The sequence below is a fragment of the Malania oleifera genome, chromosome 8, assembly GCF_029873635.1.
Source record: "Malania oleifera isolate guangnan ecotype guangnan chromosome 8, ASM2987363v1, whole genome shotgun sequence".
NCBI classification, from domain to species: domain Eukaryota; kingdom Viridiplantae; phylum Streptophyta; class Magnoliopsida; order Santalales; family Ximeniaceae; genus Malania; species Malania oleifera.
In genome coordinates, this window is record NC_080424.1 from 21,452,873 (window position 1) to 21,472,298 (window position 19,426).

At 34.3% G+C, this 19,426-nt stretch overlaps 1 protein-coding gene across 2 annotated transcripts in view; it reads left to right on the forward strand.

Moving 5' to 3' along the window:
• The first annotated feature begins 7,287 nt into the window (after positions 1–7,287).
• The window catches only part of LOC131162449 (serine/threonine-protein kinase MPS1), a 35,010-nt gene continuing 22,871 nt past the window's right edge, over positions 7,288–19,426 (forward strand). The window contains exons 1-3 of one of the 2 annotated variants that reach the window (XM_058118931.1): positions 7,288–7,591; positions 8,208–8,630; positions 9,182–10,161. In XM_058118931.1, the coding sequence (XP_057974914.1) occupies positions 7,405–7,591; positions 8,208–8,630; positions 9,182–10,161 (1,590 nt within the window). In that variant the 5' untranslated portion in view covers positions 7,288–7,404. Of the gene's footprint in view, positions 7,592–8,207; positions 8,631–9,112; positions 10,162–19,426 lie in introns of both variants that reach the window. The other variant, XM_058118930.1, reaches the window with a different exon arrangement.

Here is a 19,426-nt window from a genome sequence, read left to right on the forward strand (position 1 = left end):
CCTAATAAACTAGTGGATCGAAAAGAAGTACCTAAGGAAGACAAGGAGATGATTGAAATAGATCACAAAATGCTGCAAGTTAACTCTAGTGCAATAAACGCCCTATATTGTGCACTTAATGCTAATGAATTCAATAGAGTGATGACATGCAAAACAGCAAAAGAAATTTGGGATAAATTGCAAGTAACCTAGGAAGGCATAGTAGATGTTAAAGACAGTAGAATTGATATGTTGACTAGGGAATACGAAGCTTTTAGGATGAATTCCGAAAAAACCATAACAAGCATGTACACTAGGTTTACACATATCATAAACTCTTTAAGTGTCTTAGGAAAAACATATTCCACTCATGAGATGATTCGCAAAATTCTAAGAGCACTTCCACCTATTTGGGAACCAAAAGTCACAACCATAACGAAAGATAGAAACCTCAAAACAACCTCATTAGATGAACTCATAGGATCACTTCTAACCTATGAAATGGCTATAAAAGAAAGAAACACTGAAAATAAAAATAAGAAATCTATAGCTCTAAAAGCCTCGAAAGAATATTCAAGTGAAGAAGATAATGACTCCAGTGAATTAGACGATGAAGAATTAGCTTTCATAACTAGAAGACTTGGAAAAGTCTTCAAAATAAATAAGAAATACACTAGAAAATTCAGAGGGTCAAAAACTGAAAAAGGTGAAAATAGTAGAAAGGAATACAAGAGCAAAAATGAACCTACCACTTGCTATCACTGTAAAAAGGTCAGACACATCAAGTCGGATTGCCCTTAGCCTAAGAAGGAAAAGAAGAAAAAGAAGCCTGCAATGAAAGCAACATGGGACGACACAAGTTCAAGTAAATCGGAGAGTGAATCCAACGAACAAGAAGTGGCAAACACGTGCTTCATGGCACACAACGAAGAGGTAAACTCTTATTACTCCTTCTCAGAAGATTCGTGTGATGAATCATGTAATGATTCGTGTGAAAGTATGCCCTCTTATAAAAAACTTCAAGCTGAATTATTCTCTCTTCATAATAAGTTTATCAAGGTTTAAAAAAGGAATATAATCTTGAAACAACAAAATGAATCACTTAGAAATCAACTTGAATCTTCAAAAATTGTTGAAAAAGAGAAAGACTTAAAAATTGATGAGCTTGAGAAGAAAGTAAATGACATGTCTCAAAAATTAGCAAAGTCTCAAGTGAATGAAGACGACAGGAAAGAACTAGAAATAGTTGCCCTTAAAAACCAAATTCAAGATAAGGAAAAGATTATTTACAACTTTACCAGAGGTAAAGAAAACTTTGAAAAAATGATAGGACAACAAAGGATGACTAACAATAAAGAAGGAATTGGTTACAATGAAACACCAAACAAAAGAAAGAAAAACTTGTTTATGAGATATTTTGTAAATCAATCTAAACACTATGCAAGTATTTCATCGACAAACATTTATGAGCATACTACTTGCTACATGTGTAAAAATAAAGGACATATAATGTTTAATTGTCCACTCAAGAAAAAATACATCAAAGTAAAAAATGAATGGAAGATCAACTCTAAAACTAGACAAGCTTAAAGAGAGTTAAGAAAGTTTGGGTTCCAAAAGTAACAACATAAATCCTTTTGTGTAGGTTTGCTTTAGGTCCACTCCATCTATATAAAAATGGTACTTGAACAACGGTTGTTCAAGACATATGATGGGCGATAAATCAAAGTTCACTTCTCTCACTTAAAAGGATGGAGGATATGTAACCTTCGGGGACAACGCAAAAGGCAAAATTATCGGAATTGGTAAAATAGGTAAAGATTCCTCACTCACTATTGATAATGTTTTGCTAGTGGATGGTCTAAAGCATAAGTTATTAAGTATTAGTCAACTTAATGACAAAGGATTTGAAATAATATTTAAGAAAGACAAATGTATAATACAAAATCCTAAGGATCGTGAAATATTATTCACAGCACATAGAATGAACAATGTGTATTGCATAAACTTTGATAGCCTAATTTCTCAAGATGTAACTTACTTGATTGCCATAAGTGAAAATAGCTGGCTTTGGCATAGAAGGTTAGGACATGCTAGTATGGATCTTATATCCAAACTTTCTAAAAAGAATTTAGTAAAGGGCCTGCCTAATGTTAAATTTATCAAAGATAAAGTTTGTGATGCTTGCCAACTAGGAAAACAAATCAAAACAAGTTTTAAAAAAAAGAAATATATATCAACTAGTAAACTCCTAGAACTCATACACTTAGACTTATTTGGACCTACTAGAACTCAAAGCTTAGGAGGAAAATAATATGCCTTTGTAATTGTTGATGACTACTCTAGATACACATGGGTACTGTTCTTAGCTAACAAAGATGAAGCTTGTGATTTGCTAATAACTCTATGCAAGAAACTTCAAAATGAGAAAGGTTACAATGTCTCAAACCTAAGAAGTGACCAAGGAAGAGAGTTTAAAAATAAGAGCGTTTAAAAATTTTGCAATGATCATGGTATAAGCCATAACTTTTCAGTACCTAGAACCCCACAACAAAATGGAGTTATTGAAAGGTAAAATAGAACCCTTCAAGAAATGATAAGAACCATGCTAAATGAGAATAACTTACCCAAGTATTTTTGGGCGAAAGCTGTAAATACAATTTGCTATGTAATTAATAGGGTTTGTAGAGACCCAAACCCGAAATTCCTTATTCTCTTTAAATTCTTGCAAAAATATAAACTGTGTAGATGTTGTAATTCTCTTAATCATAAAAACAACGTGTATTAGAAATTAAATAAACCAAAGCTTAATTTGTTATTGGGTTTGCGAAAACTGAAAGGGAGTACGTTGGTTAATCAATATTTTGCAGAAATCGTAAGGGAGTACGTTGATTGGTTAACAACCCAAAAACTATTAACTGAAGGTTTATTTGAATTCTGATTTTGGAAATAGTGATTGGATGTTATTTTGATTATCAATTTAAAGGCAAATTGCATTCTCTATAGGGCTTACATATTCATGTACACAGGGTTGCAAACAATGAAGCTAAATATTACCAAAAGAATCACAAAGCATATATTGATTGGTTACTTATATTGTGGTTGATTGGTTTAAGTAGTTGATTGATTGTTTATTTGTGTTGTGGTTGTGGATTGAATAAAAGACTTAAGCCTTTATGTGAATGCTAAAAGAAGTCAAGAAATCTTTGAAAGAATTATAAAAGGTTAAAAATTCAATAAAGGATTTAAAATAAATTTTAATAACCCAATTCACCCCCTTTTGGGGTTACACCTTAGTTTTCAATGAATTTATAGCTAGACCTTACATAAATAGTGATCCAAATCTTATGCTAATTTAATTCAAAAGTGTGAAGAGGTTATAATGGGAAGTAGAAGTGTAGTGAACAAATATTGTGAGGATTGATTCATGTGGACAAACAAAAATATAATTATACATATGAAGTACATTCAAAGGGAGAGTAGATACTTATACCAAACTAGTTGAGTACAAAATATGATTTTAGGATTTTAGGTTGATAATATTTAGTATTGTAGATGGATGTGATAGGCAATCTAAAATTTGATGGATAAAACCAGAGTAAGTTAATACTAAGTTCAAATAAGATTGGTTAGGTTTGTATTTTAGATTTAGATTCAGATTTAAATTCATGAATAAATTCTAAATTGTAACAAGCTTATAGGATCAGGATCTGCATTTTTTAATTTAGAGAATCTAAATCTAAGTTACACTTTGATTTAAGTCAAACCAACTAAAGAGTAGGATCTAAGATCCATGTTTAATTTAGGTTTACCCACCTTATGAGTTGAATCTAGGGTTCAAATTGGTCCAATGTTGAGTTAGGGTTAATCCATCTAGTGAGTTAGGGCTATGATCCAATGTTCAGTTAGGGTTAACTCGAGTTCATTCGAGTTTCACTTGTTTTTTTTTTTGGGGGGGGGGGGGTGGTAAAGAAAGAAAAGGAAAAGGGCATGAAGGAAAAAGAAAAGAAAGAGATAGTAAAGGGATGAAAAGCCTTAATTCCATTGACTAAATTAATTCTCTATTTCCTACTTTAGCTTCCCTTTTTTTTGAATATAAATCCTAAATCTGAGAAACCTTAGAATCCCAAAACCAAACACCACAAACTAAAGCCCTAAGTGACTTTTATTTGAATCCCTAAGAGACCATCTAAGATCCCTGTTTGAACCCTAAATCCAACTGAAGACCAAAACACACACATGCACCCACTACATGTCAAACTATCCCCACCTAGCCACAATTCATACTTCTAGAATATAAATCCTTAGACCAAAGTTTCGACGACCTTGAATCCCCAACAAAAACCCAAAGTAGAGTGATCAAAACAAAATAGAAGTAAACTTGGAAATTTTTCTAATGATCTAACCTCATGAATCTATACATTTGTTCTTGAAATCTAACTCTAAAGAACCATAGACCTAAACTTAGAGATGCCTTAAAAATGCATATCCTATCTTTACAACTATATATTCTCCAATAGTTGGTCCCGTTGTATTACATCCTATAATTACAAAGTAAAAAAAAAACATATCCCACTACACCTATGGTCCAAAAGTCAGTCTAGCATGATTGATGAACCATATCTCACATTTGCCAAAAAAATAAATAAAATGGTCCCTTGTACCCAACTAATAAACTAGTCTGGTAGGATAGTTAAACAAAAATTATACTATCCATGAGGGCAATTAATAAAAAAAAAAATGTTCTTTCATTTACAATTAATGTAATATAATATGTAATTGGCAAAGTTTTTTGGAAATTGTACCCACCTAAGTCATAAGTCTAAATAAATAAGATTTTAAGGTCCGATTCAATTTTAATTATTTCTTTATGAGCTTAATTTGAGATTGATCCTAAATTGTTAGTTTTTCCATTATGGTTTCTCTTTTTCATGGTCATGCTCCTTAATTGATACTAGATTCTTCAATTTCTTTCAATTTTTTCTAAAATTTTATAATTTGTTTAGAATTTTATGAGTTCTAATTTGAAGTAAATCCTAAATTACTATTCTTGTCACATTGAACACATAACATTTCTAAATTGACAATATATTAGTTTATGATTATGTATGAATAAAAATTTTAATTTTATAAATTAAAAAAAATTTAAAATCCGTTATGCATGACCTTCGACCCCCACTGAGTGCAAGTCCTAGATTTATCACTTAAGTCTTATTTATTTATTTGCTTTTTGGTCAAAAGTACTAGTGGGGTGATAAGATGGTTATAGGAAAGCCAAATAAAGAGTAACACCTAATTTATTTGCAAAATAAAGTTCAGATAGGAAAGAAATAGAGGGAGGAATTAAATCAAAGTAAAATTGGAATTGCTTTTGAAATACAATTATTGTACTTAGCTAGTCACATGCAATGACCATAGAAATCATAATTTTTTTTCTAATGTTTGATATTCTTTGTATGGCCCCATGAAAAATAAGCCATTTGTTATAAATATTCCTAATACATAATTATTTGATTTTGTAATTATTATTGTTACTATTATTTTATTTTATAATAATTGTTAACCTTAAAATAATAATAATAATTTTTCTTGTCACTATAATTAATTTTATAATAATAATATTATTGGTATTGTAATTATTAGTTGTTATCATTATTTTTTTATTTTTATATTAATTATTGTTCTTAAAATAATAATAATAATAATTATTATTATAAATATTATTGTTATTTTAATTATTATTGTTATCATTTTAAAACAATAATAGTAATTAGTATTATTACTATTTGGTGTTGTTTTTGTTTGATTACTATCATTTACTATTTTTATAATAATGATTATTATTATTAGTGTAATGATGATTTTTTTATTATTGTTTATTATTTTATAATAATAATTATCTTTAAAACAATAAAAAAAATTTATTTTTACTTTTTATTATTATTGTTCTTGTTGTTATCATCATTTTTTAATAATATTAGTAGTTATTATTAGTTGTTATTATTTTTATAATATTTTTTTTACTATAAAATGAGTTTGATTCAATGGAAATGATTATGGATTTTAACCCATCTGCACTTGAATCACGAGTTGAAAGTGTATTCTAGTCAGAATATGATTCTACCTTTAATTCTTTGAACCAAATGCAAGAGTCCAATTCTATCACTAAAATTCAATTCCATTATAAGTTTGATTCCACAAACCAAATGAGAATATTTGTTTTCCATTAATATTTGTTTGTTAAATCTTAATCACTCTCATAATAAAGTACCCTTTTTGAGAAAGCTCTAATCGTATTCATAATGATACCCTAAACGTAAAGGAATTTTTTTTTATTCAATTAAGAGTGTTAACAAGATAGTTAAGTGAACAAACCTTTGAATATTGTAATAAATACAATGGATCACTTGGTTAAGGTCAAAGCATAATCAATGTATCGACTAGGTATCATTCGTGCAACCAACATTTTTTATTTCCAATACCTCATTTGTATACTTATATTTTATAGATCATACTTTGTGTTAGATTACTATTTTACCTAAAAGTTTAAATTGTTAGGTTGTAGGCCAACAATAGATATAAAGTTTTAACACTCCCTGACATGTGCGACTCAACAAATATGATACCATGTTAAATTAACACTTTACTTAAAAACTTAAATTGTTAGGTTGTGAGTATATTAAACTTTAACACTTTGAAAGTATAATCTAAGTCTTACAAATGTAGTTAAAATTGCCTAAATTAAACACTTAATTATTTATTTATTAAAATTAAATTTAAATTAAGTCTTATAGTAATTCATGTAAAGTTTATATTTTATTTGTATTTTGAATAATATATAATTTACTTGGTAGTATTGTTTAAATTTATTTCATTTAATCTTACTTTTCTTATTGAATGTAAATATTATTATTATCATTACAAAAATATTTTGAAATCATTTTAACATGTATAGCTAAAATTTATGAACAAAAGGGTAATATTTTATTTAAATAAAATATTAATTAATTAAAAAAACTTAGATATAAATAGGAGTAAATAATCTTATTCATATCTACAATTAACTAAAAGTTCTGGTAATTTTCTTTTACTATTTTTTAGACCATTGTGTTTTAAAAGAACTCTTCACCATTTGTATCTAATACTCAAAATAAAATAATTAACTATTTAAATCTGATTACATACATTTTTCAATTTCAATCATTCATAATTTTATAATTTTTTATTTAAAAATTTATGACGTAGAAAGGAAAGAAGAAGTAAAAAAAAAAAGAGCAAGGCAGGCAGCGCCAATAAGCCGTTTTAAAATTTTAAAACTTCTCCCTTTCTCCCCGACACTGCAGTTTGTTGTTTGTGCAGTACCCAAGTCGAAGCTCTCTCTCTCTCTCTCTCTCTCTCAATCGGAGATGCCTCTGAGATCCGTCGATGGACGGGGAGGCTAACCTTCCGGCCCCACCAGCAGCATCCAGGAATCTCGCCCGTACGATCACCACCGATTCCTATCCGAGCCGTTCTGTCACATCCTCGGCGGCGTCGTCGTCCTCATCTGCGTCTTCTCCGCCAGATTTCCTTCGTCATGTTCAGGCTGCATTCAAGCGCCACCGTCCTCTAGGTCGCTCTCTCCCTCTCTCCTTTGTCTCTGTGCATGTCATTAACTGAGCCTCAACTCAACTTAGGGTTTTTCCTTTTTGTTAAGCGTTGGTTCACAATCTGGAAGTATTTTTACTGCCTTCTATGAGGGCTATAATTGATGCTATTTTTAAAAAAATTTAAATGACACTTTAAGAATTTCCACAATGCTATCTTAACGATTTCAGTTTGAACCATGCTTGATGTTTGTCTGAGGTTTCAATATTCTCCGCTCAATGTAGAATAAATTAGGGTTTTTTGGGGTTTTCAATGTATTGTCCTCTCAATTTTAGGGTTTAGTCAATTTTGGTATGTAAAGGTTTTAGGGTTATGTACTTAAAATGTAAAATTAAGCTCTTTAACAATTAGATTTAAGAGTGTGATGCTTGACCCAATGATGATAAGGGTGTTATACCCAAACTTGAAGGTCATGAAATAGCCTCTCCAAAAGTGGAGGTAATGCTGTGTACATCATGCCCTTTCCAGACCCCCAAAATGGTGTTTGAACCTTGGGCGTTGCTTCTCATTGTTTATATTATTATTTTTGCAAAATTACATATAGAAAAAAATAAAGTCGTCTTTCTTTGTGGAATTTGCAGTCACAATGCAATCCAATAACATAAGGCCAAGGCGTATATTGGTTCCACCATGCAAAGAGTCGAGATGCTCAAATTCAAATGTGGGTCCTCCATTGGATGCCAAGAGGTCACAAGTTGTAGTTCCATTCAGTCAGGGCCTCACTGAGAAGAGTTCTACTGCCAATGCAAAGAACACAATCTCTGTTGCTGGGGAAACAAAAGAAGATGCATTGATTATGCGCCCTTCATTTTCAGGAGCTACCACAAGTACATATGAAGAAAGTCAAGATGGGTTAGATGTGCCCTTAGATCAATCTAAACCGTTTAAGAACAGTACGGAAATTCCTTTGTCCCGTGTAGAGTCTCAAGACTCTCAACACATCCCAGCAGCTGATGACCAGAAGAAGGTTCAGCTTTCAATGGCAAGCAACACCAGTACCCAGGGTAATTGATTGCTCCTTTTCCTTTGAATTGCTAGTTTTAGTAGTTTGATTGCTTGGCTTTACTGCATATTTAGCAAATTTCTTCATGAAATCATGTGGAAAAGACACTCTGAATTCCAAAATTTGCTTGTATTGTTAATGCCTTGTTACTTTTTGCATATCAAATATACTGGAAAATGTAAATTGTTTGTATTTTTTCCTGAACCTTAAATTCTTGTCAGTGCTGCGTTTGGCACCCAGTAAGCAATTTTTCTGTAATGCAAAAAAATATTAATGAGACTCTGATACCTCACCCTTGTTTGTATTGTGAGTAATTTGCTATTTGCATTGCCCTAAATATTATAGACTTTTAAATGTTATATATTATTTTCCCAAATTCTTAATTGCTAGGCTAACTGAGGCTTTTTAAGTCCTGAATCCTAAGTTGATAACTATGTTGCACAACATACTTTGCCTCCTCTTTCGAGCTTTTTGTTTATGCAGGGGCCGATGGTCGAATGACCACTGGAATGGACAACTTATCTTCTCATTTGGGTTCCCTTGCATTGACAGAAATGGAATTGGATGTGAGCAATCTGGTAGATGGATCAACTGTTATCAATCAAGACTTGAAGCAGCAGAATTTTCAAAACACAGAATCAGAGGTTAGTATAAAGTCTGAGGGTGGGCTGACTTCTTTGTTGGCAAAGAGAACGACTCATGCTCAGGATCAACTGCAGCAATTCAGAAATTTTTTGCAGAGTGACTCAAATCACCCAATGACTCAGTCTTCCATTGTTGGGTCATCATGTGCTACGACAACATTGATCAATTCAACTTCTGCACCCATGATTAGTTCAACGACATACTGTTCCCGTTCTACGCAAGATCTTGGTTCTCATGTGGCAGTGGAATTGTGTGGCGACCTCAATGTTAATCCCCAGCCTATAGCTCAAAGAGATTTGCTACAACCATCATATCCTTCATCTAAGTGCACCACTGGAATGCCAATTGAGCAGACAGCAAATGCAGCCCAAGTTTCTACCTCAGTCATTGACAGCCAGAAAGAATACTGCCTGCTTGAGGAGCAGCAAGGCTGTCGGCTAAAGGAAAATAACATTCCTAGAGGTCCCTCTCCTGTTGAAGACAAGTCAACTAAAGAGAAAGGATTTGCAGGTGATGTCACTGATATACAGTCTCAGGCTCCTTTGTCAAAGAACTCATGTTCTGATGTAAAGTTGGAGCATTCTAAATCAGAAAAACAAGAAAAGGTTGTTAGTGGTAAGGGAACATCAGCCCCTCGCAAAAGGAATTATGACCCTGACCTGTTTTTTAAAGTGAATGGGAAACTATATCAAAGGCTTGGGAAGATTGGCAGTGGAGGAAGCAGTGAGGTCCACAAAGTCATTTCATCAGATTGTATAATTTATGCCCTTAAGAAAATAAAGCTTAAAGGCCGTGATTATGCCACTGCATATGGATTTTGTCAGGAGATTGAATATTTAAACAAGTTGAAAGGAAAGAGCAACATTATACAACTCATTGACTTTGAGGTACTAACTCCTGTCCTACAAAAGAGTATTTTGATAACATGCAGGTCTTGCTTATATTAATTGTCACAACATTTACATTTTTGTCATATTAAGCCTTTCCATGTTTTAGTTTTCATAGTTTGAATATAATGCCACTCAAATTTTGACCTTCTGTGTTTTAGTTTTCATAGTTTGAACATAATTAAGAGCATTTACTGCTCTATTGAGAAAGAGTGATTTCATAGAGGTGGAGGGCACTCTCAAGACCAAGGTAATGTTATAGGATCGAAAGAAAAGAGGATTCACATAGCCAAACCCAGATAATTAGGGTAATTTATTTATTTATTTATTGTAGTTGAGAAAATGATATCAGCTTGACTGCCTTGCTAGTAGAACAAACTCTACTTCTTGATGATGTATATTTCAAGATCTTGAACTTCAGATGTTGGATATTTTGATCCTAATGTTGGTGTCGCAAAAAGGATATAAAACAGTTGAATTCAAGAGAACCCATAGAAAATGGACTTTTAATAAAACTCGGGAAATGTTAAAAGAGGATTTAACATAGAAGAAATGACTTTCTTTAGGTTAAATGCACTCCTATCTTTTTTTTTAAATAATAATTTAAAATTTTTTTTTGATGATTCTGTCCCAATGGTTTGACAAAAAAATAAGTAGTTTATTCTCACCATACTATCTGTATTGATATATTAAACACCATTTGCAAGTTGACATTTACTGTGATATGAATATTTTTTTGTAATATGGATATTTTTCTGTAATTTGACCGGCCATCAACTCTGTTGCAATTCTTTTCTAATATTACATTTTTTTTTTCAATTTTGTTGTCATGTGTAGGATGCAAATTCTTTGTGATGTAACTGTCCCTATATTCTATCTGAAATTTCTGCAATTAGAAGGATGTATTTTCTTGCTTGTGGTTGGATAATTTTCTTTTTTATTTTTCTAGTAGAGAATATGTTATTTTAATAATTAGGTTTTGTCAATGGGGGTATTTTTTGTCCTTAAGACATGATTATTAATAATATATAAGAGGGCAGACCTGGAGCTGTACTTAGACTCCAGGGAACTACCGTTCAGTTCTTTCCTATATTTTTATCTTCTTCTCTTCTTCTCTCCTCCATCTTTAAATTTACAACATGCTATTAGAGCATTGATCTCCTTCAAATCTGCTTTATCTGAATTGGATTTGATGTTCTGTTTATCGTTTGTTTCCATATCCTTCCTTAATCAGTCCTCAAATCTGATTTTCTGGTTGGTTTTGTGAGTCATTTAAGCACACCCTCCCTATGGGTTAGGTTGTGCAGCATCCTTGGCAGGAAGCTGTGTGTTTTCATGATGATTTGCTGATGTGAATGCAGTTATACTCTATTTCTTGCATGCTGCTGCTGCTGTTCCTCTGTTACTCTGTTAGTGATTTTCTGATGATGCTGTTTTTACAGTATGTATTCGTAATTGATTGCTCGCAATCTTGAACCGATTGCTGGTTGGTTCTGATTGGTGTTCAAATATTTATTTTGTGTTCTTCTCTACATTTGTTTCCAATTGCTGCCAGTCATCATGCGTGGAGCTGCTGCCAGGTTGTTTATTAAATGTCTGCCGTACTTTGCTGTGGTCTGCCCTGTTCTTGGTGGTTAACTAATTCCTCTACGATATTGTAAGCTCAGTTCTGTAGTTATAGCTGCCTTTTGAAGTTCTGGATTATCTGGATTTTGGAGATATTGAAGTGTTGTAAGTTCTGATTCTTTTGAAGTCCTGAAAGTGCTGTTTATGTTAGTGTGTGCTGCCTGACTACACAAGCTCCTTCCCATGATAAGTCAGCCATGGATGTACTCTAACTGTAGTAGAGAAAGTTTTGGAGGATGAGGGAGAGGTTTGGACTGTGGTTGTGCTAGCGATTGTGTAATATGATGAGGAGTTTGTCGTGGCAATTGTCGCATTTGCACACATTGTGGCAAGGATATAAATCATACCATTAATCTCTTTTGGGATCTCCCTGGGGAACCATCGTGGGCCAATAACTCTCTTGCAAAAGTTGATTCCACTATTGACACTTCAAACGCACCTAGCCACTCTACCGGGGAGTTGAGTAGATTATTCACCGTGTCTCAAGAGGAGTTTAACAATAATTTTTGCATGGTTCAACAACTCCAAATTTAGTCTTTTACATCTATTGTTATTGTAGCCCATTCAGGTACAACTAGGCTTATTGCCTTTTCACCCTCCTCACCTTGGTTTATATATTTTGTTGACTCCTATAACAGGTAGTTCTAATTTGTTTGAATCCATGAACCCAACTACATTACACTCTAAGGTTACTCTTGTTGATGGTTCGTCTACACTGGTTTCTGGTTCTAGCAATGTTCTCTCAATTCCTTCTATTCCTTTTCACTCGTGTTATATGTGCCTAAATCCCTTGAACGTACTATCAGTTAGTCAATTAACTAAGTTGTTCTGTGACCTTTTTTCCTTAGTGTTTTTTAGGATCTCTAGATGAAGAGGATTGGTGGAGGACTTGAGAAGGATGGCCTGTACTATTTTGATGGTGGTCATGGCGGGTCCAATTCTTGTCATACGACTTCCTTAATTTCTACTCATGGTGTTTCTCTTAATCAATGGCATGCTTGTTTGGGTCATCCATCCCTTCTAAAACTACAAGTTTTTCCAATTTCAAGCCCATTTCTTGTTTTGAGTGTTTTGTGTGTTAGTTGGGGAAGTATATTAGGACATCTTTGTCGTCTAGAGTTGAGTCTTGTGGTAAATCATTGTTTTCTCTTATTCATTCAAATATTTGGGGTCTGTGTAGAGTCAAGAATTTGTTTGATCATCAGTATTTTGTGTCTTTTTTTTTTTGGATTGTAAAAGAAAGTATATTAGATAGGGAAAAAGAAGGTACAATGTGCAGGGACAAGGCTAGAAAGACAAAAAAGAAAGAAAGAAAAAAAAAACAAAAAAATTGAAGATCACACCGTGAAACTAGATAAAAGTAACCAAGAAAACCCCTTGTCAAACCCTTTCTATCATAATTTACCCAATTTTGAAATTTGCTAATTTTCCTTGACCCTTCAATTTATGCTTTTTGCCACCGTCCAAGCAAGAACCTCATTCCCTCCAATATCATTCAACTTTAAATCTAACTTATCCAAAAATCTTGAGCTTCTTAGTCCTCTTTGGAATTTCCTCCATGGGGGTAGGCAATATTCCATCCCTATGCTGTGAATTGTTGAACAAACCATCATTTCCAAAAATAGACTCTCCGTCCAAACCTTCCAACAGGGCAGGATGAACATAAGATAGATTCCCTACTTTGTTGCAAGAATTATAAGTGTACCTCTATTGTATCTGAATCTTATCCATGAATAACTCCCCACTATAGTCAAATTCACTCAAATCATCACTTTCCAAATCTGAAATATGCCCCCATTTCTTACCTCCTTTTCTTTCCTTTCCGCATTGCTACACCTAACCTCCTTCTTTGTAGAAAGTCTTCCACTATGCTAAGTTCTCCTTTAGAGTCTCTCCTTAAAAGCTTTGTCCCTGTCACACCAAAATTTTCTCTCTTCTCGTCAAACACCTTCCTCATCTCAGCGCCCATATGAGCTACTTGCAGGGAGCATAAACCTTACTACCTTCAAATATGTCAAAATTTGAAAACATGATATTGTCAATCTCCCCCATAATTCCTCTTCGTTTTTTACATCTTACCTCCCTATTTTTTGAACACTGTTCCAAACTTGTTACATTTTTAATACCACAATCTAATTCTAGCTCTAAGCTGTTAACGTTTTGGGTATCTTCCAGAGTTCAATCAACCCAACTTGAAGTTTGGAGTGCTGAACTTTGAACGTGAAGTCTAACCTCCTCCTTCCAACTGCTTGTTTCTTGAGCTCTAAGGACTGAAATCTGGTCCTTCTGCTTCTTGAAATCCATCTCTGACTTGTTTGATTCCCCATTTCCTCGTCCAACATCCTGACCTTCGTTATTTACCTTCTAAATAGAACCCTAGGAATGAGGACCACCTTTGGACTTCTCATTTGAGTCCAACTTAGATTAACAAAGTCTTGGGCTTGCTTAACTAAATGGCCATATTATATGAAAGAATACCCTTCTTATCAATTAGTTGGGCCAAGTCTAAAACTAGAATTATACCTGGGGCTGCAAATGAATCAGGCTGAGCTTCAACATGTTCAAGCTTGGCTCGGCAGAAGAATAGGTGGGCTTGGCCTCAACTTGATTTGAGCTTAAAATGCTAAGCTCGAGCTTGGGTCGGAAAATAAAATATAGGCTCAAGCTCAACTTGGTTCTAAGCCAAACCAAGAATGAACTATACCAATTTGATTCTAAACCAAACCAAGAACAAACCATACCACTGGCTTTGTTACCTTTAAAATAAAAATCAATATTTTGTTTTTAAAACTATCAAAGGCCCACTAAATAGCAGACCCACAGGGGGGGGGGGGGAGATGCCAAGAAGTTGTCATGTGGACCCATGCAGCTTAATGACTTTTATAGGAAATACAGGAGTCGACTCTTTTGTTGCATTTTCAATGTGGGGTGAAGCTCTCTCAAGCAAACCTAGACAAACGTTCTTCGTGCATGAATGGCGTTGTGTCTATTGCCAAGTTTTTGCTATAGGTAAACGTGGAATAAATGAAAAGAGTGAAAAGGAGGGCAATAGTAGTGAAGAGTGGATGGTGGCTTGGCTATGGAGCTTTGCAGGTGAGTTCTTAGCGATGGAAGCTAGGTAAAAGTTGCCATGGTTGGTGGGCAAGTGAGGAGAAGAACTGAAGAAGAGAGAAGAAAAGTAGAAGGGAAGAAGCAGCAGCCTTGGACAAGGTGGGCCATGGTGTGTGTGAATGCAAAACGAGGAGCACTGAGGAATTGTCTTTGAAGCTCTTCTTTAATGGGCTGATTGCAACTCATGAGTCATGACCTTTTTGTTGCGGTTCTCTCCCCTATTTTCAACTCCCAATTTCCATTCCCACATTGGAAGGTGGAAGTATTCCTAGGTCTCCCCTTTTTCTATATAAACCCCCTATTGACCAACAATTTATGCTTACTATTATACTGATTTGTAAATTGTAAATGAAGCAACATTTCAACAAATAATTTAAGTAAATAAAATATTTTTTAAGTATTGAAATTGAATCGAGCCCATATCAAGCATTAACATTTCCCCGCACCTGCTGCCCGACTGTACGTGGAGAGATAAACAAGATAAATAACCCCATTTCAGGGTATAGAAAATTTTAAACACCTTATAATTAAGCACGGGCAACAAGACTAGAGCCTAGGACCTCTTGGTAACTAGCTCTGATACCATGTTAGACTAGCACTTTACCTAAAAGTTTAAGCTGTTAGGTTATGGGCCAAGGACCAACAATGTATATCAAGCTTTAACAATAAGTTTGTTTTCAATGCATCCATCCACTCGCATCCATATTTATTTGTGAATGCAGATTATATTGTTCCAATGCAAGCTAGTTTGGTTTGGTCATTCTTCATTTTTCAAGTACTTCATATTCAAGGTTGAATTTTAGAAATCAGGGGATAATGATGCAATATGAGCTTCAAGGCCTCCAAAGCAAATGCTTGGCAATGGCATTTCTAGAATTTTGGGCAATCTTGTAATTTATTATTTTTTAAGGATTTTTCCTATGTATTGTAGGACTTTGTAGGCTAATAAACTAGTAGATTATCTTGGCTCTTCATGATTATTAGGGTTTTTATGATTTGAAGATTTTTACATTTGTGTGTTGTTTTAATTTTTAGAGATTTGATATTATGTTTTGTTAATTGGGGCTTGATATTAATTCCTAGAGATTGGTTACTTATTTAATAATGGGAGTAGTGTGTAACCATGAGGGGCATATTTTGTCGTCATTTTTATTTTCTGCTTTACTTTCCTGTTTATTTTCCTATTATTTTCTTGTATTTTCCTGCACCCCCTCTCTATGCCTATTTGTCTTACATCAATTATCCTACCACAATCCTACTACGATCTTGCCAATCCTACTCTGATCTTACCAACTTGCAATTCTATATAGGATCAGGTTCTTTTTGGTAAATCAAGACCGTGGGATCTATCATAAGATCTGGTTTGTGATTTTAACGACCATGTTCCCACCTCTTCCCAAGGTTAGAAGGTGAACCTCCAATGTAACCAAGCTCAAACTATTGGGTTGTCCCCTAGAGGACACCAAAGCTTTTATTAGTGAAACAGCAGCATGCATTCTAAAATTTTAATTGCCATATATTTGGCATACATCAATGTTGCATTGGCTTAAAAGTTGTTACAATTGATGAATGTATTTCTACTAGAATTTAGGAATGCTGAAAAATTGTAGTTGTTCAAATTTTGAACAACAAACAACTTCAGTACCAAGCCGTAAGTCCTACTAGGTGTGTTTGGCTACATGAATCATTTTCCGCCAATTTACAAGATTGTAGCAATTTCTCTCGACAATTTGAGGGCTATTAAAATCCTTCTCATTCCAAGTTATTTAGGTCTACTTCTACCCCTTCTACTGTAACTAAGAGTAACTAGTTAAGTGAAACAAACAATAAGAATTTTTTTTTTTTAAATGATAAAAGAAGGTAATTAGATAGAGAAAGAGAAATTACAACGAATGAGGTCAAGAAGTCCACCCCCCAAATATAATAAAAATAAAATAAAATAAAAAATAAAATTAACAACTAACTCCCCTCTTCAATCCTTTTCCTTCATAGTTCACCAAACTCTCCAAGTCAGCTAACTCCCTTTGAACCTTTTTAGCTCAAACTCTAAACCCATTAAAATTGACTTCATTTCCCCCAAGATTACAAAAATTTAAATTCAGTTCATCCATGAGTTCTTGAATTTCAAAATCCTTCCTTGAAATTTTCTCCACTGGTGTTGGTGTGATATTGTCCTTGCAAACTGCAACTCATTACCCAAATCATCATTACTAGTGTTGGTAAAATATTGTCCTTGCAAACTACAACTTATTACCCAAATCATCATTTTCAAATATGGAGAGCCCCTCCAATTCTTCCAAAGGGGATGGGTGTACATATGATTAAGTCCCCTAAAACATTAGTGGAGTCAGAAACATACTTGTTAGAGGTTATATATGTCTTTTACTATTATTATTATTATTATTATTATTGAGTGTGTTAGTATGTTAATGTGTGAGAGTTAGTAAGGGTATTATTGTCATTAGAATGTCTTTAATTTGTATTATAAATAGAGGGAGAGACATATGTTCAAGTTAAGTCATTCATTTTAATCAAAACTTAACATGGTATTAGAGCGTGATCTTATCTAAACCTCATTTCCCTCAGTCGTCTTTGGAAAACACCATTCCTGTGATTGTTCTTCCTAGGTCCACCTCCTTCCCATACTAAATCAAAAAACCAACCATACACCCATAATCGGACCCCCCCGACGACCACCCCACAAATTAAAATCCCATCGTCGGAGGGCACTCCAAATGCCCCCACACGCCGGCACATGAGTGAAGTTTCGGCCACTTTTTTCTTTTTTCTTTTACCATGCTATGATTCCTTCTTTAGACTATATTATCAAGCTGTTAGGCCAGTTTTTTGCTAAAAAATTCAACCTTTTTACCATGCACTCGCGGTATTCCGTTAATTTTTGTCCAGGGTTTGTGAAGGCTTCCTTGTGAGTTTTTTTTGGAGTCGCGGCAGCGTTCGTATGTTCAGTTGTGAGGCTGTGGCAGTGCTATATCCGTTAGTGAGTTGTTCACCTCGTTCGTGGTTGCGTCGGTGCTTCACATGATTTGTGATCGTTTCTATTAGTGATTGTTCTTGTTTTTTGTGTGCTTGTTGATTTGTGAGTGTCACAACGCTATATTTGTTGGTGAGTTGTTCACCTCATCTGTCATTGTGTTAGTGCTTCACATAGCTTGTGATTGTAGTTTTGATTGTTCTTCTTGTTTTTGGTGTGATTGCAAATTTGTGAGTGTTGGGATGGAATCGATGAATCCCAAAAATTTGTTTCCTACATCGTTGCCGCAAATAACGGCTCAAAAGTTTGATGGAAAGAACCATGTTCAATGGTTTAAAATTGTTCAGATTTATTTAGCAAGATGAAGGAAATCTGACCACTTGCTCCAATATGATTATTCTGATGAGAAGAGAAAAGATGTGTGGGTTCAGGAAGATGCCTTGATTGTTTCCCTTTTATGGAATTTGATGGAGCCACAGATTGCACAGATGTGTATGCATCTAGATACGTGCAAGGAGATTTGGGATTGTGTCAAACTTCTATACTCCAGTAACATTACATGTATGTATGATTTATCTCAAAGAGTACTTTCAGTTATAGCAAGGAGATAGGAGCATTGCAGATTATTTTGGAGAGATGAGGCATATTCATGAGGAGCTTAACGTCGTGCAACCTATAACTACCGACATTCGTGAGATGTAGAAGCAAAGGGAGCAGATGACAATTCTTCGTGTTCTAGCTGGCTAGAGACTTGAGTTTGAGGTAGTTCGGTCTAGTAGTGTCGAGTTGCCATGCTGATGTTTATTCTCGGGTCCTTCGTGCTTCCTTTAGCACGCATTCTGCTGCTCTTGCATTTGGCTCTGAGAGGGCAACCTTTGCTACATAGAATGATTTTTGTTCTTTACCAAATAACCGCAAAAGTTATCGTGGTGGTTCAAGTAGTCATAGTGGTAGATATGGATGAGACAAAAGTACTCCTCGCAAGTGCACTCATTGTGGACTGATAATCATACTGTTAAGCAATGTTGGGATCTTCGTGGCAGACCTTCACGTGTTGCCAATGCAGCCACCACTGACTTCACACCTTTGAAGGCAGCCAATGCAGTCACCACCGACTCCTCATCTTTGAGGTCGAGTGGGGGGCAACGTACTGCCTTTATATCAGAGGAAGAGTATTCCAAGTTTTAGCAGTATCACTATCAAGTGTCACCACAAGCTTCTCTTCCCGTTGTATCTCTTAACACAGTATGCCTGTGACCCAGTACTTCTTGATCTAGTCCTTGGGTCATAGACTCTGCTGCCACTGATCATATTGTCAACAGAACAGCAAACAGCAAAGCAAAAGATTTCTTTCCTTACTTCAGCCCACATTTATTTCCTTATATTTCAATTCATTATTTGGTACAGTTAGCATATATTTAGTTTACTTGTATAGGGCTAGAATCATGCTAGACCTTATTTACTTTCCATGTATAGCATTTTTGTAAAGTCTATATATAATATACAGAACTCAAGACCAATTCATTGGGCCATTCA